Source organism: Nelumbo lutea, chromosome 3, assembly GCF_056320005.1.
Source record: "Nelumbo lutea isolate HS-2025 chromosome 3, American lotus-T2T, whole genome shotgun sequence".
In the NCBI taxonomy this organism is placed as follows: domain Eukaryota; kingdom Viridiplantae; phylum Streptophyta; class Magnoliopsida; order Proteales; family Nelumbonaceae; genus Nelumbo; species Nelumbo lutea.
The window spans coordinates 25,777,439-25,800,160 of record NC_142686.1 but is presented as its reverse complement, the minus strand read 5'-3'; the positions used below and the strand labels follow the sequence as shown (position 1 = coordinate 25,800,160).

Here is a 22,722-nt window from a genome sequence, read left to right as displayed (position 1 = left end):
TCAGAATTCAGCCCTGTCAAGAACTCAAAGACCCTATTCCGTTCAACCAATTTTCTGTATGTTTCAGCATCCTTAGAGGTATCCCATGTCACAACCTCTATCAAATCAATCTCTTGTCATATAGATTTTAAGGTTGAGAAGTATGTTGCAAGTGACTTCTCCCCTTGTCTTAGATTCTTCACATCACTTCTCAATTTGTAAGCTCTAGCAACATTCAACTTCTAGGAGTAAGTCTCTGCAACACTATCCTAGATTTCTTTAGCCGAATTCATCCACAGATAATGTTGACTGATCTGTGGCTGCATTGAGTTCACAAGCCACCCAATCACAGTGTAGTTTTCTTGTACCCATCTCTTATAAGATGGATCATCCTCTGGAGGAGCTTTCTTGCTCCCAGAAATAAACCCCATTTTCCTTTGTTACAAATATGGATTTTCACTAATTGTGACCAAGCCAAGTAATTGATCCCATCAAGCTTGACTGTAGTTACAGCCAGCATAGAATCGGTTGGGGTTCCCAAAATCTGTCCATATTCAGCAGCATTCTTGTTTTCAAGGTTTGAGAAATCCATCATGCAAAGTCCGGTGGTAGTTCTTTCTTTACTGTTTCAGCCTTCAAAGGACACCCAGCAAACCTCCAATCACAAGGTATTTCAGATTCTAACAGTCGTTGTCCCAAAGAGAAAGAAAAAAGACCACAGTGCTTAAGAGACCTTTTGTCGAACACTCAGTGTGCAATACTTAATAGCCTACTGTTAACTAGAAGAAACCACTTCAAAGTGTTCAGTATAGGTCCAAGAAGAGGCTGGAATGAAGATGAGACTAGTATCACTTAGTTTTAAAACAGTCTCAGTAGTTTCCCAACCCAATAATCAGCTGAATAGGACCTCCAAAGCAACCCAAAAATTTCTGAGTAGAATCAATCCAGCAATAGTGGGTCGAATGGAGGAGGGCTTTAAATGCTTTAACAGTCCTTCCAAACAACAAGAAATAACCCAGCAAAGGATTGAGAAAAGACTTACAGTAAGAGAGTCTCTGGTTTGAACTATAAACCAGGTCGAACACTTGTTCTCTAAGATGACTTTGAAAACCCTTTTCTTTAATTTCAAATCAGGCCAAACAACTTGTTCTCTGATTCTTCCTGGTCACCGAACCCTTCTCCAAGTGTGTAGAAGCTTGGGCACCCTCCAATGACCTCCAAGAACCAGGCGGATGACTGTAAACTTTCAGCCCTAGAACCTCCTCATGTAGTTGGCTGAACTAGAACCACATGAGGGACACGCCAAGCAATGGCTTGCTCTGATACCAAGTTGAAAAACAGTCTTAGAAATAGGGACTGCGTTTGAAACAAAGAAAACTAGCAAGAGAGGATTAGAGAAGATTAGAGAAGAAGAGAGAGTTGCGGCAAGAAGGGTTAGAGGATGAGGTATTCGAACTTAACCTCCCTCTAACTCTCTAATACTCTTTTATTAAGTTAATCTTTTAGTAATTACAAGAGAGGTCCTTAGTTGGACAAGAAATTACAAAAGAGAAACATAAAAGAGTATGGGCCCAGAATAAGGCCCATTACAGAGAAGAACATAAAGATAATATACAGTAACAGCCTATGGGCCATTCGGCCCATCTTCTCTACACTATCCTCTAAGCTCAAAGATGGCCCATCTAGTCCCTCAATCCACACTCTATTACTTATGGGTCTTCTAAAGATAGATCTAAAATGTTCAGCAAAAGCTCCTACAATCTCATTTTGATTAGATAATGTTACTCCTTCAATTTCCAAACTTGAGATGAAGTTCTTCCTCCTTCCATTTGCCACAACATGAAAAAAATTTGCATTCCTATCTCCCTCTTACAACCACTTACATCTTGATTTTTGCCTCTAGCTTATTTCCTCCTTGAGCAGATAATCCTCTAATTGTTTCTGCAATCTCCATCTAAGCTCCTTATCCTCTTCTGTAAGACATCCCCTCTCTTCCTTCAAGTCCAGCTCTTCAATTTGTACAGTCACATATTATTTCCTATCCTCCAACCTCCCAAATTCTAGGATGTTCCAATCCTTAATTCTATTTTTCAAATATTGGAGCTTCTTGTGGAATCTCATTCCACTCCACTCAACTGTAGGATTGCTCTCGATCCACCATTCTTTGACTTTCCTAATAAACCCTGGGTGACCTAGCCACATGTTTTCAAACCTAAATGGAGCAGGCCTTGCATTTCTTAATTCTTCCTTACATCCCAATAGGCTGATGATTAGAGGTCACCCTCGGAAGGGCTCTAGATGTCAAGCTTCCCCATTGCTCTTCCCAATCATTTGAGAAAAGAAATCTGTTCAGCTTAGAGCAAACATGATTCATTTGGAGGTTGGACCATGTAAATCTGCTATGTGACAATGGGATCTCTTTAATCTCAAAGGCATCCACAAACTGGTTAAATTTCCTCATGCTAGTGGTCACCCTCTGCCTAGGATCATTTCCTCATGCTCCACCTCATTACACAGTGGCTTCCAATTTTGAACTTGGACCAGCCCCTCTTCATATTCGAAAGTCGTGAAGCCCCATTTTACTTCATCACCAACGAGCAAAATCACCTTCATGCCTGAGAATGGTTTTAAGGTTACCTCAGCTTTTAGTTTCAATTTATTCACCATTGTATCTAACAATTTCTTCCGATCTTTAACCTCTCTATTAACTGTTACAACCAACCTCCACTCCCACACACTCTGCTCAGCCTCATCATTTGCACTGCTCGGCACCTGGTTCTGAATATGCTCCAAACTATTTTTTGAGGTTGGTTCTTGTTCTTCCTTTGATGTCCTGTTTGCGGAGACAAGGAACTGTTGTAGTTTCTCTGCGAATGATAAGAGTTGTACTCATGGATGGCTGGCATTGCAATTAACCACCACAAGATCAACAAATACACAACCAGAGGATTTTTAGGAGCAATCCAAAGGCAAAATTTCAGGAAGAATGTATTGAGCTCAATTGTCAAGAGTACAATTTAAAGGCTAAGAACTTGGATGAACTGCCATGGACCAAGCAAAGAATTCCATTCATCTTTGTCCTATCATTGTGGAGTGAATTGGCCTAATGTTCATTACAGTTGAAAACAGTTAACTTGATGTATGAAACTGTTTGAAATTAGATGCAAACAGAAACTAAACAAATAAGAGAGGAAGAGAAGAGAGAGAGAGCTGACGGCAATAAGTGTTAGAGAGTGAGAGTTTCAAACTTAACCTCACTTAACACACTAAACATTTTATGAAAGTGTTAATCTTTGATAAATTACAGAGAGGCCCTTGAGTGGGCAGAAAAATACAAAAAACAAAACATTATAGAGTATGGGCCCAGAATAAGACCCATAACAAAGAGAAACATAACATAATATGAAATGACAGTCTATGGGCCATTCGGCCCATCTCCTCTACACTCCCCCTTAAGCTAGAAATTAATCATGCCCAGCTTGCCAGTGTCATGTTGAAGCCTTGCCTTGGAAATGCCCTTGGTGAGAAAATCTGTCAATTGTCCTTTAGAAGTAATGAATGGAAGACACACTTCACCGGAGGAGACTCTTTCTCGAATAAAGTGTCGATCAACCTCAATATGTTTGGTTCGATCATGTTGTACGGGTTGTGAGCAATGTTGATGGCAGCCTGATTATCACAATACAACATCATGGGTTTGTCATGATCAATCCCAAGTTCTTCCATTAAGGACCTTAGCCACAACAATTCCGAGATTCCATGTGCCATGGCTCTATACTCTGCTTCTGCGGAGGATCGGGCCACAATAGATTGTTTCTTACTCCTCCAAGAGACAACATTACCAGCCAGCAGACTGCAATACCTTGAAGTAGATCTTCTATCATCAATATTTCCAGCCCAATCAGCATCAGTATAGGCTTCAAGTTTCAGATGACCATGCTTGATAAATAGAATTCATTTTCCTGGAGAACCTTTCAGATAGCACAAAATCCGTTCTGCTGCTGCCATATGAGTATCTCTAGGAGCATGCATGAACTGGCTAATGCAACTGACAGCATACGCAATATCTGGCCTAGTCATGCACAGATACAGAAGCTTCCCAAGAAGTCTCTGAAAGACCCCTTTGTCTTCCAACAAAGTTCCATCCGAAGCTGAAAGTTTGTGACTCATATCAATGGGAGTTGTAGCTGGTCTTGCACCCAGTTTTCCAGTTTCAGACAACAAATCAAGGACATATTTCCTTTGGGAAATAAAAATCCCATCCTTGGATCTGACAACTTCTATGCCAAGGAAGTATCTCAACTCCCCCAAATCCTTAATCTCAAATTCTGTACGGAGGAAAGACTTCAAGGCCAGAATGCCTGAGGCATCATCACCAATCACTATAATGTCATCAACATACACAATGAGATACATTGCTAGAAATCCACTTTTCTTCACAAACAGAGTATGATCTGACTGTGTCTGAACATAGCCGAATTTAACAAGTGCAGCTCTAAATCTCTCAAACCATGCTCTAGGAGATTGTTTGATACCATAAAGTGATTTCTTCCATTTACATGCCTTTCCTTGCATATATTTCCCATACATTCCTAGAGAAAGACACATGTAGACCTCCTCATGTAAGTCACCATTTAGAAATGCATTATTTACATCTAACTGATAGAGAGGCCAATCAAAGTGAACTGCCAGAGATAAAAGAACTCTCACAGATGTCATCTTGGCAACAGGGGCAAAAGTCTCCAGGTAGTCAATCCCATATGTCTGTGTGTAGCCTTTTGCAACAAGTCTGGCCTTATACCTCTCAATAGTTCCATCAGCCCTGTATTTAATGTTAAAAACCCACTTGCACCCAACTGGATTCTTCCCTTCAGGCAAATCCACCACCTCCCAAGAGCTTCTGAGACAAACCTAGGAATGGGGCTAGAAGCAACAGAAGAGAGGTAGGCAAAGTATGAAGGAGAAAGCAGGTCATAAGAAAGGTGTTTGGAAATGCAATGTCACTTTCGCTTCCCTTTCCTAACAGTAATGGGGACATCAAGTTCTGTGAAGGATGATTCCAAAGGAGCTGAGGCAGTACCTGTTATCTCATCTGTGATTGGGAATGTATGAGCCTCATCTGTTGTAAGGGAAACTACTTGCTCATTCCTGGATCTCTGCCTTTGATACACTTTGGGATTGTGTAAGATGAGGATGTAAAGAAATAGGGGCACTAGGACAAGAGGTATGAAGTGATTGATCCTCCTTTGATTCATTTGGTGAGGATACCGGTTTGTCAAGAGGCTCAACTGGGAACGGAAGAGGAAGAGCAAAAACTTGTAACAGACTCTCCCCCTGTTGACAATGTCCTTCCTGAGAGGAACCACAAAAAGGAGAAAATTCATCAAAGGTAACATTGATAAAGACATGTCGGGTGCCAGTCTTTGGATCAAAAGAACAATAACCCTTTTGTATGGGGGAGTAACCAAGGAAGATACATTTGTGGGCTTTCGGTTCAAACTTGTCTCTGCACACTTGGAATGTGAACATAGCAGGTACAGCCAAACACACGAAGAGGAATTGAGAAGAGATCCTTGTCTGGATGAAGAAGACAGAAGGGGGATTTAAACCCTAAAACCCTGAATGGCATACGGTTTGTGAGATAGGTAGCAGTAAGTACAGCATCACCCCAAAATCTTGTGGGAACATGTGAGGCAAACAAAAGGCTCCTTGCAACTTCAACAATGTCTATTTTTCCTCTCAGCAACTCCATTTTGTTCAGGGGTTCTAACACAGGAGCTTTGATGAATAACCCCATGACAGAGAGATACAAGGATAAACTCTTCTCAAAATACTCTTTTGCATTGTCAGATCTGAAAACCTTAATTCTAGTATCAAATTGAGTTAAAACAAGCTCATGAAATTGCCTCACAAGTCTTGGGACTTCATCTCGGGATTTCATTAAGTACATCCAAGTGAATCTAGAAAAGTCATCAATAAACAGGATAAAGTATCTATAACCCCCCATAGAGGATAAGTGGTAAGGCCCCCACACATCAGAGTGCACAATATGAAAAGGAAAATAGGATCTTTTATTACTCATAGGTTATTTTTTTCTACAATGCTTTGACAACTGACAGGACTCACAATTGAGACTGGACACACTGACTCCCTTAAACAATTTGGGAAACAAATGACTTAAAATAGAAAAAGGTAAATGACCCAACCGACAATGACTCAACATAATTTGACTGACAGACTCTGGAAAAGTAGAACCAAAAGCAACATTCTTGGGATGATCAAAGCATTGGCCAGGGGTGTCGAGCAAGTATATTCCATTTGCTTCATGGCCACTCCCAATCACCTTCTGAGACTTTAGGTCCTGAAACACACAGTGAGAAGGGAAAAATGTTGCACAACAGTTCAATGACTTGGTCAAGCTACTTATAGATAATAAGTTGGTATTTAATTTAGGTACATAAAGAGTGAAAGATAAAAGTAAGGAGTTTGTATCCTTGACAGTTCCCTTGCCAGAAATAGGGGCAAAAGAACCATCAGCTAAGGTGATTTTGTCACGACCCGGAAGTAAATCATATGAAACAAACAAAGTGGAAATGTTGGTCATGCGATCAGAAGCACCTGAGTCTGATCCAAGGGGTTTTGAGATTATCTGAGGTGGATGCATGGTTAGCAGAAGCCCTTATACCTGAGTGAGCAAATGCAGTGGTGGCTGGACTTCCAGAAGGGTTGGATGATGAAATTACACCTTCAAGCTGGCTGATCATCTTTCCAAACTTCTCATATTCAGCTTTCATGGCTGTCAACTGTGCACTAGTAGACTCAACCTCTGTATCTATGCTTGTGGCTGCATGTGCACTTCCTGTCTTTCTACTATCATTATTCTTCTAGAATCTGATAGGAACAAGATTGATATGCAATTTCCAGCACTTGTCCTTTGTGTGTTTCGGCTTATTACAATATTCACACACCACCTCCTTCTTTCATGTGCCACTGTGAGCTCCTGTAACCCCTTTGGGTTTAATTCACATATTTGCAAAATGATCATTGATATTGACTCCTTGAACCTGCACTTGCCTCCTACTTTCTTCACTGCTGACCAAAGCATATGCTTGTAACAATGAAACATCTTCCTTGGACAAGATGTTTTGCTTTGTAATGTCATATTCAGAGTTCAGCCCTGTCAAGAACTCAAAGACCCTATTCCTTTCAACCAATTTCCTGTATGTTTCAGCATCCTTGAGGGTATCCCATGTCACAACCTCTATCAAATCAATCTCTTGCCATAGAGATTTCAGGGTTGAGAAGTATGTTACAAGTGACTTCTCCCCCTGCCTTAGATTCTTCACATCACTTCTCAGTTTGTAGGCTCTGGCAACATTCAACTTCTGGGAGTAAGTTTCTGCAACACTATCCCAGATTTCTTTAGTCGAGTTCATCCATAGATAATGTTGGCTAATCTGTGGCTGCATTAAGTTCACAAGCCAGCTAGTCACTGTGTAATTCTCCTGCACCCATTTCTCATAAGAGGGATCTTCCTCTATGGGAGCTTTCTTGCTCCTAGAGATAAAACCCCACTTTCCTCTACTGCAAATATGAATTTTTACGGATTGTGACCAGGCCAAATAATTGGTTCCATCCAGTTTAACTGTAGTTATAGCCAACAAGGAATCAATTGTAGTTCCCGAATTATGTCCATATTCAACAGTGCTCTTGTTCTCAATTTCTGAGAAGTCCATTATGTAGCAGCTTCAATTAGGGTTTCGGCAAGCATTCCAAAAGTGACCTGATTTCAAAGAACTCAGATTGAGTTGAAACAATAGCAAACACGGCAACACAAACTCAGTTCAGATCTGACAGTCGTGAGAACCAAGTTCAGTGGCAGCATTTTCAAGGAGAAGAAACCATGATTCAGCCTTCAAGAAACAATCAGCAGACCTCCAGACAATATGTATTCTTGGTTCCCAACAATAATTTCCCAAGGAGAACAAAAAATACAGTCCACAATACCTAAGAGGACTTTTTACAAACACTATGTATGCAACAGTCGACACTTCATTGTTAACCCAGTAGAAATCACTTTAAGAACACTCCGTCTAGGTCCAAGAAGTGGCTGAACTAAAATAGAGGCTTGTACCACTTAGTTTAAATCAGTTTTCAGCAGTTTTGGAAGTCCAATAACAGCCGAACCACACTTCCAGAATAACCCAGAAATTTCTGAGTAGAATCAGTCGAACAACAGTGGGCCGAATGGAGGTGTGCTTTGAATGCTTTAACAGTCCTCCCAAATAACAAAATAACTCAGCAAAGAACTGAGAAAACAACTTACAGTATCTCTGGTTTGAACTTCAAACCAGGCCGAACAATTTGCTCTCTGAGCTAGCTTCGAAATCCCCTTTTTCTGATTTCAAATCAAGCTGAAAAACTTGCTCTTTGATTCTTCCTGGTCACCGAACCATTTTCCAAGTGTATAGAAACTTGGACACCCTCCAATGACCTCCAAGAACCAGGCAAATGACTGTAAACATTCAGCCCTAGAACCTCCTCATGCAGTTTTTTTTTTTTATCAATAACATCAATTTCATTAAATTAAGAGAATATAGGGAAAGGAATACAGAGGGTGATAAAATAACTTAACTCCCCGAAAAACAGAAAACTTAGGGAAAGCAGAGAAAATTAAAAACTAGCCTAGAAAACAACCTCCCTAGTCACTCCTCGCATGGCCAACCCATCCGCAAATGAGTTGGCACTCCTCTTCACCCAGCTGTACTGAATCTTTATGTCCCTACCCAGCCATAAGAACTGTTTTTTCTCATTGTTAAAGTTCCACAAACCATTGTCCTTCGTCTTCAACCAATTAACCATCACCTTCGAGTCACCTTCCAAAATCAAACGGCTAATATTTAGATCTTTTGCTCTTCGAATTCCTTCAAGCGCTGCAAGGATCTCAGCCCTAAGAGAGTCACCTTCTCCAATAGGGCCAGAGAATAAAGCAGTAACAATCCCTTCCTCATTCCTGAAAACTCCTCCAATCCCAGAGGGCCCTGGATTCCTTACACTGCTGCCATCAAAATTCAGCTTTATAAAGCCCGAGGGGGGAGGGGACCAGAACGGACAAAGAGTCATCTTGCATCTTGCAGTGGAAGCAATCTCTTTCCAATTTCTTAGCAAGTCATCCACAGGGCAATCTTAAAACAACTCCAAAGATTTTAGCCAGTGGACCGCTCTTATAAGGATTCGGTCTAACAAGTCTTCCAAAGATTTTTCCTTGTCAGAAAAATATGCATGAGTTTCTTTCTTCCCACAAAGACCAACAAACCGCTACCCTAATACACCTCCACATAGTCTTCCCTCACTTCTTAGGCCAACTGAAAAGAGATGGGGAAAACAAACCTTGGACAGTCTCCGGAGGATACCAAGAATGCCCAAAACGGGAGAAAACCCACTCCCAAACAGAATTAGCAACCTTACAAGAGACCATGAGGTGGTAGCCAGATTCCCCATCAGCTTTACAAAAAGCACATCTATTAGGAAGTAAACAATAATTGGGTCTCTTTCTTTGGAGTAAGTCTAAAGTGTTGATTCTTTCCAGGAAAATTTCCCAACAAAAAAACCCCACCCGAGGAGGAATAGGTATGCTCCAAATTTCCTTAACTGGAAAGGACAACCCCAGGGGGGTAGGAGGCTGAGTTAAAGTTTCAAAGAAAGAAGCACAAGAAAAGGTACCAGAGCTAGAAAGGGTCCAAAATCTGGTGTCTTCCTTAGCAGGGTTTAGGAAGACACCCTCAATGGAGGCTAGCAGAGCTACTAGGCTATCCAAGTCCGTATCCCTAATTGCCCTACGCAGGCCAAGGTTCCAACCAAAGCCCGAAGTGGAAGCTAAAGGGACTAAGAAAGAAGAAATGGGTTCATTTTTCAAGTCTGAAAGAGCATACAAGGAAGGAAACTTGTCTTTCAGAGGAGAATCCCTGACCCAAAGATGTTCCCAGAAATTTATTCGGTTACCAGAGTTTAGACCATACCTGATCCATGGGGAGAAAACTAGAAGCAGATTGTGGATGGATTTCCAAGGAGAAGCTGCTAAAGCCCTTGCCAAAATTCCAGGATCCCAGCCACTGTCTTCCAACCCATGAATGCTAGCCACAATCTTAGTCCACAATTTATCCCTTTCCAAAGAGAACCTCCACAACCACTTCCCCAGAAGAGCCATGTTCCTTTTCTTGAAATTACCAATCCCTAGACCTCCTATTGTTTTACACCTAGAGACCACCTCCCAACTCACCCTATGATCTCTCTTCTCCTCTCCAGGCTCCTAGAGAAAGTTCCTTATTAATTTTTTCAAAAGGTTTGAAACCTTTGAGGGGATCTTAAACACTAACAGAAAGTAAATAGGAAGGTTAGCTATGGTAGATTTAATGAGAGAGACTCTTCCACCTAAAGAAAGATAACTCCTCTTCCAGGCCGCTAGCCTCTTCTCAAACCTCTCCACTACCGGAGCCCAAAAGCTGACACTCTTAGGATTAGCTCCTAAAGGGAGGCCCAAGTAAGTCAGGGGCCAATCCGTAATAGCACAACCTAGCTCATCTGCAGATTCCCTTAGGTCTCTTTCGTTCACATTCACTCCCGCCACACAACTCTTGTCGAAGTTTACCTCGAGGTTAGAAATCTGCTCAAAAAGTTGTATTGTCAACTTTAGATTCTGGATCCAACAGAGGTTCCCTCCTTCACAGAAAAGGATAGTATCATCTGCAAACTGAAGAAGAGTTAAGAGAACCTCCTCCCTTCCTACCCTCCACCCTCTTATCAGATTCCTCGAGTCTGCTCTATGGATCAATCGCCCAAACACATCAACAATAAGGGTGAAAAGAAAAGGGGAAAGAGGATCTCCTTGTCTTAGACCTCTCAACGCCAGAAAGAAGTCCACCACAGTCCCGTTCACCAGGATCGAATAATGGCAAGTCCTAACACAGCCCCAGATCCACTTGCACCACCTGTCACCAAAACCAAAACTCCTCAACACCTCCATCAAGAATGACCAATCAACCAAGTTGAAAGCCTTCTACAGATCCAATTTGCAGACCACTCCCTTCTTCTTTGACTTTCTAAAGCTCTCCAAGCTCTCATTTTCAATGAGGATCTGATCGGTGATCTGTCTTCCCTCCACAAAAGCACTTTGGTTTGGTGCAATAATAGAGGGGAGCACCTTCTTTATCCTGAGAGACAGCACCTTAGCAATGATTTTGTACAAGCTAGTCACCAGACTAATAGGTCTAAAATCTTTTGGTTGGGAGGCATCTTTCTTCTTTGGGACTAAGGCAATGAAAGTTGAGTTCAATCCTGGGTTTATCACAACCCTCCTGCGGAACTCCTCAAAGACCGAAGAAAGATCATTCTCCAAGATATCCCAGCATTCTTGGTAAAAGGCCATTATGAACCCATCTGGACCCGGAGCTTTTGTCCTATCCATAGAGAAAATTGTTTCCTTTACCTCCTCCATATCGAATCCTTTTTCTAGCCACTCTCTCTTCTCTGCACTAAGAGTCGGCCAGTCCAAACCCTCCAGCCACACTCTCTCATTCATAGGCCTTTTAAAAATAGATTTGAAGTGATTTACTAGGGCCTCTGCAATTTCAGCCGGGTGAGACAAGATTGCTCCATCAACTTCCAAGTTAGAGATGTAATTCTTCTTTCTCCTTCCATTTGCCACTAAATGGAAAAACCTTGTGTTTCTGTCTCCCTCCCTTAGCCACTTACACCTAGATTTTTGCCTCCAACTGATTTCCTCCTTGAACAAGATGTCCTCCAACTTCCTCCTTAAAACCCATCTCAACTTCCTTTCTTCCTCTCCAAAGGGGCCTCTCTCTTCCTTCAGGCCCAAATCCTCAATTTGCTCCCACCAGAACTTGCTTTGTCTCTTCTAATCTTCCAAATTCCAGTCTATTCCACTCCTTTAATTGAGATTTTAGGTATTGGAGTTTCTTGTGGAACCTCATTCCCTCCCAATCAACTACCGGATTCGCTTGCTCCCACTACTCTTTGATTTTCTCAATGAAACCCAGATGAGACAACCACATATTTTCAAACTTGAAAGGGGTAGGCCCTGCTCCTCTTAATTCCTCCTTGACCAAAACTATTGGCCAGTGGTCTGAAGTGAGTTTAGGGAGAGCCCTAGAAGAAATGTTGCCCCAATGTCCCAATCAGTTGAGAACAAAAATCTGTCCAACTTAGAGCAAATTGGCTGAGATTGAAGGTTGGACCAAGTGAAGTTATTATTTAGGAAGGGAAGTTCTTTGAGATTAAAAGAGTCCACAAATTGGTTGAACTTCCTCGCACTTGTTGTCACTCTCTGTCTGGGGTTGTTGGTTTCCTCCATAAATCTCACTACATTAAAGTCCCCTCCCACACACCAGGGTCCATCCCAAAGGCCTCTAATGTCACTCAATTCTTCCCATAATTTCTCCCTTTGCCTATAGTCATTGGGGCCATACACATTTGTTAGAACCCATTCATACCCATCGGCTACCTGTTTGAACTTCAGGGAGACAAAGTGATATCCAATTAGCTCCTCCACACCTAAGAGAATCTCTTCTTTTCATAGGGTCACAATTCCTCCCGAGGAACCCCATGAAGGAGCAACCACTCATTTAATACCTCTAGAACTCCATGCACTCCTTGCCCAGCTGCAATCAAAATCCATTCTTTTGGACTCCTGAAGCATAACCACGTCCGGATTGAACTTCTTAATTACCTCTTTGATTGTTGCTCTCTTCCTAAAGCTGCCCAACCCCCTCACATTCCAACTTAAAGAACTATTTAGACCCTTTTCTTCTAATCCCTTTCACTTCGAACTTCTTGTCCCCCTCAATATCTTTTTTTAATCTCTCCACTTCACTCAGCCTTCTGAACTTCATCTTGCTGTCCTCTTTATTTTGCATGTAGGCTTTTAGGTCATTCGGGTTCTTCAGCTTGCACCCCAACTTTTTCACAAACTCTGCAATTGACTCTTCCCCAAAAGTTTCCTCTTTCCCTAAAGAAGCACTCTCCTCACTCCTAGGAAGCTTCTTGTTCCTTCTCACTTTACCTCCGACCACAACCCTGTCTGTCCCCTCCAGGCTCCCTCTCTGCAAATTCTTCCTTTCCACTTCGCCCAAGAGGCTTTCTAAGATTTCCCTAATTATTGTCTCTCAGCATGATTCCTCACCCACTTCCCCCCCTTGTAGACTCAATGTGGCTTTCAGACTAGGGGCTTCCGACTCTTGGTTGGGAAGAGAATCTGGTACAAGAGATACAGAGCGCTCATCAATATCCAAAACTGAATTGACAGAGTTGAGGGATTTACCTGAGGTAGAGAAGAGAGGAGAGAGCACAGGCAAAGGAGAGGTAGTCACTTTCTTTTTTGGGAAAACAAAGCACTCTGGCTCCCAGAGATGGGGGAGGGAAATCCCTATCGCTGTATCAACACAAAGACCCCTTTCTATACCCAAGTATGTACCTCTCTGTGAAGTACCCTTGTTCTGCTCTGAGAAGACCTGAGCAACCTCCTTTTCGGCCTCTTGCAAAGCACTAGAACTGAGGAGGGGCTCAGCCAGTAATGGGTTAAAATCAAACACCCGCTCCTCCCCCTCCACCTTTCCTTCCCCCACCGAATCCCCTAAGAACAAACAGTCCAGGCTAAAAGAATCGTTGTTCTAATCTTTAAGTAGAGCTTCAACTGCCGCACTACCTGAACTCCCACAGTCGTCTGAACCATCAACATGATCAGAATCTGAACCACAGCTCAACCAGCCTTGATCAACATCTTCTTTCTCTTCTGGTCTGCCTCTCGAATAGCGCGGGTTCGGGCGATCAAAAAGGTTGTGATTTTGCTCGTCGTCGGCTGCTCGTTGGACCCAATACAGAGGTCGGCGCTCTCCAGCCTTGTTCGCAGATTTCGCCCCTCCACAGTCGAGAGGGCAAGATTAGACGATGATAGATGAAAGAGGTCATCTATCATCGTCCCATGCCTGCCCCACCCCACGTGATGACTTAAGTTGTCACGTGGGCTTTTAAATCCCCAAGGAAGTTCACCCACTGGCCCGACTGGCTCGACCATTCTTAGAGCCGATTCGAAGAGAGACTTAGCGCGCGAACCGCTCTTTCCCAACTTAGCCACGTCAGCATAGGGCGGGCCACCCTCTTTACACAACCTTTCTTCAAAAAAATTTGAAAAAGAAGCCAAAATAGGAAGGCTTCGAGTCTTGGAACACCCCTGCCACTGTTCCCCTTCCTCTGTAAAACGCCCACACTTAACAGACTTACCCACCAGCCCCTGAAGGCCATGTGTACACCCTCTGCGAGCTTGTCAGATTCTTCAACCTCTGGTCGTCTTCCCCAAAGCAAAGCTTCAACCTCTGAAACTAGCCAGACCTTGTGTCAAGCTTCTTCTGAGAAGACTTCGAAGATCTGCGGCAAGTTCTCCGGATTGATCCCAGCAACCTTAAGTTCCACCACTCTCAAGTTGCTTAAGTTAGCCTCCAACAGAACTCCACCCATTGCTCTAGCAATTTTCCCCAGAATAAGGTCATTCCAAAGGTTGAAGGGAAGACCAAGAAGTTTAATCCAAAAGCTGCCGGCTCTGGGTTCAACTTTGTTGCAATCTGGAGCCCAATTTTGAACCTTAATCAGGCTTCCTTCTACAAGGAAAGAACTGAAGAACAAAGTCTTACTTCCAATATCTAGTAGGGCTTTCTTTTTAGCAAAAGGTAGCAACAAAACATCTTCCTCTGATCCCAACCTCTCTGTTAAAACTTCTAAAACTTTTGTCCAATCTTCTATCACCCTTTCTGCCACTAAAACCACCCTCTTCTCCCAGCTCCCTCTCCCTTCTTCCACTACTACTCGTCGGATGACAGACGAGCTGGACACCAAAACTTCAGGGTGAAGCTTTGGGTGGAGCACAGAACAAACCTTCGAGCCAGGGGCTTCTTCTACTCTACCTTCGACCTCCAAGAGAAAAGCCTGAAGATTAGAAGCGAAAGAAGCCCACCCTCTTCGCTTCAGACCTTCTGGAATAGACATCACTTGCTTTTTGTTAAAACCAAAGAGTTCGGTGACCATAATGAACCACCCTTTTCCATTCCTTTTTAGCACAGCTTCGAACCTCTTGTTCTCACAAGTCGACGAGTTTCTCCAACCTTCTTCTCGAAAGGAATTTATAGCTCCATCTACAAAGCCTTTCAGCCACACACAGGCCTCCTCTGTTAGAAGAATCGACGCCCTGCTCCCTTCTCTGATTTTCAATAGAGCCTTCCCCTTTGTCCTTCCCTGCTCAAAGAGGAAAGATTTTGCTTCAATGGACAAATCCAGTCTCCATTTCCCCGCCAGCTTGAACTTCCTCTCCTCTCCCATGCCTAACTCAATGGAGACTGCCCAGTTAACCTCCTCATGCAGTTGGCTGAACTAGAAGCACATGAGGGACATGCCAAGCAATCAATGACCCGCTCTGATACCAAGTTGAAAACAGTTCACTTGAGGTATGGAACTGTTTGAGATTAGATGCAAAACAGAAACTAAACAAACAAGAGAGGAAGAGAAGAGAGAGAGAGCTGGCGACAATAAGTGTTAGAGAGTGAGAGTTTCAAACTTAACCTCACTCTAACACTCTAAACATTTTATTAAGGTGTTAATCTTTGATAAATTATAGAGAGGCCCTTGAGTGGGCAGAAAAATACAAAAAACAAAACATTACAAAGTACGGGTCCAGAATAAGGCCCATAACAAAGAGAAACATAACATGAAATGACAGTCTATGGGCCATTCGGCCCATCTCTACAATTACCTAGAAAAACTGTACAAATTTACTGGGTAAAGTAAGAACACAGAGAACTAAAAACAAGTAGCACAACAAATGTGTACTAACATTACACATGCATATAGCAAATTTGTAAGAATATTGAAGTTCTAATTTCTAAATCAGACTACTATACAGAGAAACAAGTGCAATTAGTAGGAAACACCGTGTTTATGACATGAGTAACAGCATCCATGGTGTAAAACTAATAGCATTGATAACAGCTGGGGAATCCTAGAAAAGTTTAGCTGGTTTAAGACCCAAGGTAGAAATCTAGAAAACTTGGAGAAAGTAAGGTTTAAGACCCAAGCTTGAAAATCTACTTCCCTATCAATGAATTACTAGTCCGTGTGCAGATCAATCCACTTTTTTCCAAGGCACAAAATATCTTCTTTGAAGTGGTATAGATCAGTGTTAGAGAGAGAGGGAGATGGATAAAATATAAAATACAAAGTGAGAAAAGGCAGAAGGGTTCTCTTTTGGAAGGATCACTGGTGTGAAGAGGACCCTTCACTGACTTTGTTATTCCCTGAACTGTTCGAAATTGCCACAAACAAGAATGCAACAGTAGCTGATTGCTTGGAAAGACAGAATGGACATTGCATTTGGAACCCTCAATTCAGGAGAAATTTAAACTATTGGGGGAGGACAAAAGAAGTTGGAGTTTTGAGAAATCGGGCGTTTTCTATGTGAAATCTTTTTTCGATGTTGCATCAAGGGAAGAAGTCACCTCTTTTCCAAGTGACAGGATATGGATTAGAGCTGTACCTTCTAAGCTGGCCTTCTTTGTATACTCAGCAGTGCTAGATAAGATTCTAACCAAAGAGAATTTAGCTAAAAGAGGTTTAGAGGTGGTGGATATGGCTTGCCCTCTATGCAATGGAAATGTGGAGTCATCCAGCCATTTGCTGATTCATTGTGACTTTACTCACTGGGTGTGGTTAAGAGTGTTGCATTTTTTTTAAGTTAAACTATGTTTCCCAGTTGATTTGAAGGGATTCATAGAGGCTTGGTGTCTAGGAGGTCTAAGCAGGGCTGGAAAGGTGGCAGGAGCATCCTTCCTGCAGCTGTACTATGGACTATGTGGAGTGAAAGAAAGAACAGAATTTTTTAAGGAATGCATGCTTCAAAAAACTGGGGATGGTTCACTCATTGTTGGCAATTCACCTTTGTTTAGAAGCAGACATTCTAGCTCCTTTTTTGAGTTTGATTTTCTTTTCGTAAGGAGTAGATAGTGTTTTTTTTTTTGACTTTTTGGGATTTCTGGCTGTAATGGGCTGAATTGTACATCCTCTGTTCATATCTCATTGTACAGGGGCTTCTTAGTTGTTGGCTTTTTTACTTTAATGAAGGGCCCATTTGGTGCGTCTTTCGGCTGTTTACAAGCCAGGCAGACCGATTTTTGGTCTTATCCCGTTTGGTTCATGGAAGATCTAGCCGCTAAAAGCCGGAATGCCAAAAAGACACGAGAAACCCATTTTGGGCTGATTTCGGGAAGCTCCAAATGAAGCTTTTCGCGTCTTTTGCGTTTTATTCTCGCGCGGAAAGACATGTATCCTCCAAACGAGCTTTGGGCTGCTCAGATCTTCATGCAAAAGATCAATGCGTCTTTTGACTGTCAGAGCTACCAGAAGATCTTCCCAAAAAGACTTGCCAAACGGGCCCGAAATACTTTACCTTATAGTTTCAAAGAGAGAGAGATGATAAAAAGAAAAAAAAAAAGAATAAATATGGGACCTAGAATCACTCTAGAATTCGGTTATCACTAACCATATTCATTAAACCAAGAGAATATCCAAATTTCTTTGTCCTCAGAATATAATACAATACACAGATTTCAACTGAGATCTTAATAAGCAAGTAACTTTTATCTGTTGCTTGTTGCCTCCACTTTGGTCAGCTGCTTGTTGCCTCGTCATTTTTGTTAGCTACTTATCACCTCAACGCCTCAACCCTTGTCACCTACTCATTACATGCTTGTCATCTACTTGGCATTTCTTTAAGTTATACCTTAATTTATTCATCCCCTTGCCATGACTCATTAAGTCATTATCTGCTTGTAATCTCCTCAAAATATATTAATGTTGCCTTAAATAAAAGGTGCATGTCAAGATATCGTGATGCAATTACAAATTCATATCCCCCTACACCTGTTAGTTTATTCTTCAAATAGAATTTGGTCGCTCAAATACATAAAAGATTAGCTGGCCAAGTACTGTTTATCAGTCTACCTGGATTTCATCAAGAAAAGGATCTAACATGATTTCATGCCTTCAAATGATTCTATGTAAGTGGATTATTTGTCCCAAGAAATCAGACAATGTATAAGAAACAATACAATCTGGAGCTCCATGATCAGTACAACTAGCCAGTCCCATTCCTGGTGCAGTGCAGGCAGGTCATGAGCCTCGTTGCCTTCAATGAAATCCTCATGAGGAACTCTTAAAACAATATATCTTGTGATAACAGGAGCATTTTCATGGTTGGACCATTGGAGCAATATAAAGAGAGGTTGCTCCTCATCATCAATCATCTGAGAATTCCTGTATGACATGCAACTGCAGGATCAGGATCATTAAGTGTGTGCCTTTGCATCCTCTTAACTGCCTAGAATTATATCCTCAAGGTAATGAACTGCATTGTGCTTACAGTCTCTGCTAAGGTTCTTCAATAGTGCACTATGTGTGCAAGAATCAGGCTCAATTCCTCTTTCCAGCATTTGGCTGTACAATAAAAAAGCCTCACGCCAATTACCCAGGTTGCAATTTTCATTTATCAATAAAGTATAGGTATATTTATTTGGGAACAGACTTTTCTCTTCCATCTGAACAAATAACCTGTAAGCCTCTTCTATTTGTCCCACTTTGCACAGGCCATTTATTAGAGCATTGTAGGTGATCACATTCGACAAAACACCTTTCTCCTGCATCTCTCTGAAGAACTTAAATGCCAAATCCAACCTCCCTTTACCTGCATAAGCATGAATCAAGACTGTATAGGTCACAACAGAAGGAGATAACCCTCGACTTATCATATCAGAAAATACCTTTCTGGCTTCCCTGAGATATCCACTTTCTGAGTAAGCATGAATGATGCAAGTATATGTCACATGATCTGGCACTAGCCCATCTTGAACCATCTTCTGCAACAACCCATATGCTTCTTCTAAATTTCCCAATTTGCAACTCCCATCTACCAAAACATTGTAAATTATAATATTTGGTGGGAATCCCTTCATTAGCATTTCCTCTTGCAGACTAAATGCCCTAGATGTGTCACCAAGCTTCAGTTCACCCACTATCCGAGTTGTGTATGCATATGAGTCTGGTTGGATTCCTTCATCCAGCATTTTATTGAAGAACTCCTTAGCTAATAGTAGATTTCCAATCTTGTGGGAGCCATTTACAAGAATAGTATAAGTAAAGACATCAGGAAAAACTGATTGATTGATCATCTCGTCCTTGAGCTGCTGAGAATGTTTCAAGTCCCCCAATCTGCATAGACCATCAATCAAGGTATTATATGTAACAACAGTAGGAACTAGATTCCTATTTCTTAGGTCATCAAACAATTGGAAAGCTTCAGCTAAGTTTCCTACCCGGCAATATGCATAAATTAAAGCATTGTAGGTAATTATATCTGGCACCAAATTCTTCTTCAACATCTCAGAGAATCGATTCCTAGCTTCAACTATTCTTCCCCACTTGCAGAGCCCATCAATAATTGTGTTGTAGGTCGCAACTGTAGGGGAAACACCCCTATATACCATTTCATTCTCAAGGCCCAAAGCCTCAAAAAATTTGCCTTTCTCATAGTAACCACAAATTAAAGGGTTGTATGTGAAGGCTGAGACCTTCAGTCCGGAACTCAGCATCTCTTCAATCAACCCCTTGGCCTGGTCTAACTCTCCTTTCTTTGACAGTCCATTGATCAACACATTGTAAGTGACATCGTTGGGGGCACATCCTCTCTCCTGCATCTCCGATAGAAGGTCAAGCGCTTCTTGCACTTCCCCCTCTTTACAGAAAGAGTCTAGCAAGGTATTATAAGTAACAATAGTTGGCTGGATCCCGTAGTCGCTCATTGCCCTGTAAAACTCTCTCGCTTTGCTCACAAGGTCATTATCTCGTAGGATCCTGAGGATTCTGTTACAGTTGCTCACATCCGGGGAGAACCCATGTCGCACCATCTTATCAAAAGTTAATAAACATAGGTCAACCATTGATCCTTTCGTGTAAATCCAAAGTAAAAGATCAAGGAGCTTAACCGAAGCCTCCGAGCTCACATATCCACCAACCAACATATCCACAATTCCATGCAATTTAACACTGATAACCCTCTCCATCACCAAATGAGCTGAGCGCATAAGATTGTTTTCTGCCAGTATTTCCAAAACCGAGCAAAATGCAACCTCAGTACGTATGAAACCAGGCTGCTTCTCCGCCCACAGAAAGAACCGTAATACGATTCTGGGTCTCCTTCGAATAGACTTCAAGACTCGCAGGAACAAGTCTGGGTCGACAATCACAGGTTCGAATTGATCAGAGACCCAAAAATTGTGCGTAAAAGCCCATGGATTATTGTCGATGGTCTTGTATATTAGCTCTTGAAAGTGGGTCTCTGTGAAAGTTTTGTTGCTGGAGGGAGGGTGATGGGAAGAAGAAGAAGAAGAATGAAAAGAAAGGGAGAAGAGGAGGCGTACCTTGAGAAAGCTAGCGTTTTGCCTAGCGGCAAGAGCTTTTGAAGCTCTAAAGCAGAGGGTCATTACTAGCAAAGTAGGTTCTGATGTGCAGGAGGAAGAGGATGATAGGCTATCGATCAGGTGAGGACGAAACAGAAGCTGATCTGGAAAGATCATTGAAATGGAAGGAAGTCCAAATATGCAAATCTTTGGTACCTTTTCTTCTGGGACTGGGAGGGGAGGAGTCTGCAAGGATAGTGAGGTTGACGACGAGATGGAAGAGGAGTACCAAGAAAATACAATGAAGGGTTGAGGAATTTTGAGAAGTTGGGGTTGGGACTGGGAGGGTTTTGAGTTATGACCAGTGAGGGAGATGTTCTCAGCATCTGGTTTAACCGTTTAAGTTTTGTGTCGTGCTCGTTTAGAATAGTTGTTGCTACTTGCTCCTGCTAGATTCGGACCTCATGTTAAAAGAGTTATGGCCAAATGCAGCTTCTATTTCCCTCTCTAATCCCTCAACTAAGGGTGATCATGTATCGGGTTAGGTTCACCGGTGATATCGGGTTAGCCCAAACCCACACAAGATGCAGGCCATGCCCGGGCCAAGCAAGCCCTAGGCGCAGTTTGGCAATTCTGTGCATATACATGCATACTAAATATAAATGGCAAGTGAAATATGTATTTATGGTTTACTAAATGTATATGGGATGTATAACCTGTCAATATATATAGAATAAGGAAAAATCTATGTTGCCAAAAAAACAAGACACTACAAACAGCTTTGACCAATCAAAACAAACTTTCAAATACTTTTTGCAATTTTTTAAGTTTCTTTTTTTTGTAATTTTGATTATAAAGTTAAATTAAAACCCCCATACTCAGGTCCAACCCAACCCAACCCATGATCATCCCTAGCTATACCTAGAGGTGCTTGCCAGCATGCGGGCCTTGGCGGGTCATGATTGCTTGGCCCAAAATCCCTCAAAAGGGAATCTTAGCACAGCCTACATCCCACCAAGCTATGGCTTGCTCCTTTTTTGTTTACTTTTTTCTATTTTTTTTGCTGAATAAATAACAAAAAACACTTATGGTATAAACAAAAAGTTGAAAAGAAAATTAAAAAATATATATTTCATTTGAATTTAATGTATACAATTGATCATATATGAATTAATGGAATTAAATTGAAAAAAAAAATCACAGTGGAATTGGGATAAAATAACATAATACAATTGAAAATAAAAAATTTACAATGATATTGAAAAAAAAATCACAAATAACTTTTAACTAAAATTGAAAAACAAAATTTACAAATAAGATTTAAAATGTTGTACAATTATTGAATATTCAAAAAATATTGATTTCAATATTTTCTCTAAATTTCACTTCCTCTATCTCTTTGATTTTTATCTGCATTATCTAGTGAACCGTCAGTTAAAAGTGCCATGCCCTCCTAAGTCTTGCAATCTATCATCTACACCTACCTAATCCTTCAAGCATATACATATCCTTCGACTTTCATCATTTATGCAACTTCTCTTAATACCCTAGTATTTGAACTAAAACAAGACTCCAAAAGAACTATAGACACACAAGGGGGTTAGTAGTTCATCTATCATGACAGCAAGCACTAGATAATTTTTTTCTGTGTTATTTCCATAGGTTAAAATATCAAAAGTAAATAAATCCCTAGATGTGAGAAAATATGTTAAATTAGCTTATAAATAAAAATAAAATTCAGTAGATGAACTTGCTAATGAAGTGGTAACTAATTATTGCCTTTTATTTATTAATGACCAAAGTTTGTCTATTCCACTTAGGGGTGAGCACTATTCAGTTAAAACCAAAAAACCAAACTAAAAATTTTGGTTTTGGTTTTTTCGGTTTTTAGTTAAATAAGTTTGGTTAATTCAGTTTTCAGTTTCATTTTTTAGAATTAGAAATTCAATTAACCGAACTTTCTATTATTATATATAATATGTAATATATAATATATAATATATAATATATTTAATATATAATAAAATGAAATTTGATTTCATAATATATATTTTATAATATATAATATGTATTATATGTTATAATATATGATAAAGTATATATTATTAAAATTTGGATTTAACAGAAAACTGAACTGAACATTTTGGTTTCGGTTATTTTGGTTTTTCTATAATTAAATTTCAGTTTGGTTTTTATTTTTTAACTCGGTTTTTTAAATTTTGGTTTTAACCGAATA

General features: G+C 41.0%; 1 protein-coding gene across 6 annotated transcripts in view; it reads right to left on the bottom strand.

The window, feature by feature from the left end:
• Positions 1-20,940, bottom strand: part of LOC148863752 (uncharacterized) — a 34,273-nt gene extending 13,333 nt beyond the window's left edge. The window contains exons 1-2 of one of the 6 annotated variants that reach the window (XM_088974209.1): positions 18,852-20,940; positions 17,671-18,775 (exon numbers count right to left, since the gene is read on the bottom strand). In XM_088974209.1, the coding sequence (XP_088830335.1) occupies positions 18,704-18,775; positions 18,852-20,663 (1,884 nt within the window). In that variant the 5' untranslated portion in view covers positions 20,664-20,940 and the 3' untranslated portion in view covers positions 17,671-18,703. Of the gene's footprint in view, positions 1-17,670 lie in introns of all 6 variants that reach the window. The other 5 variants (XM_088974211.1, XM_088974208.1, XM_088974210.1 and 2 more) reach the window with 5 other exon arrangements.
• Between the last annotated feature and the right edge of the window lie 1,782 nt (positions 20,941-22,722).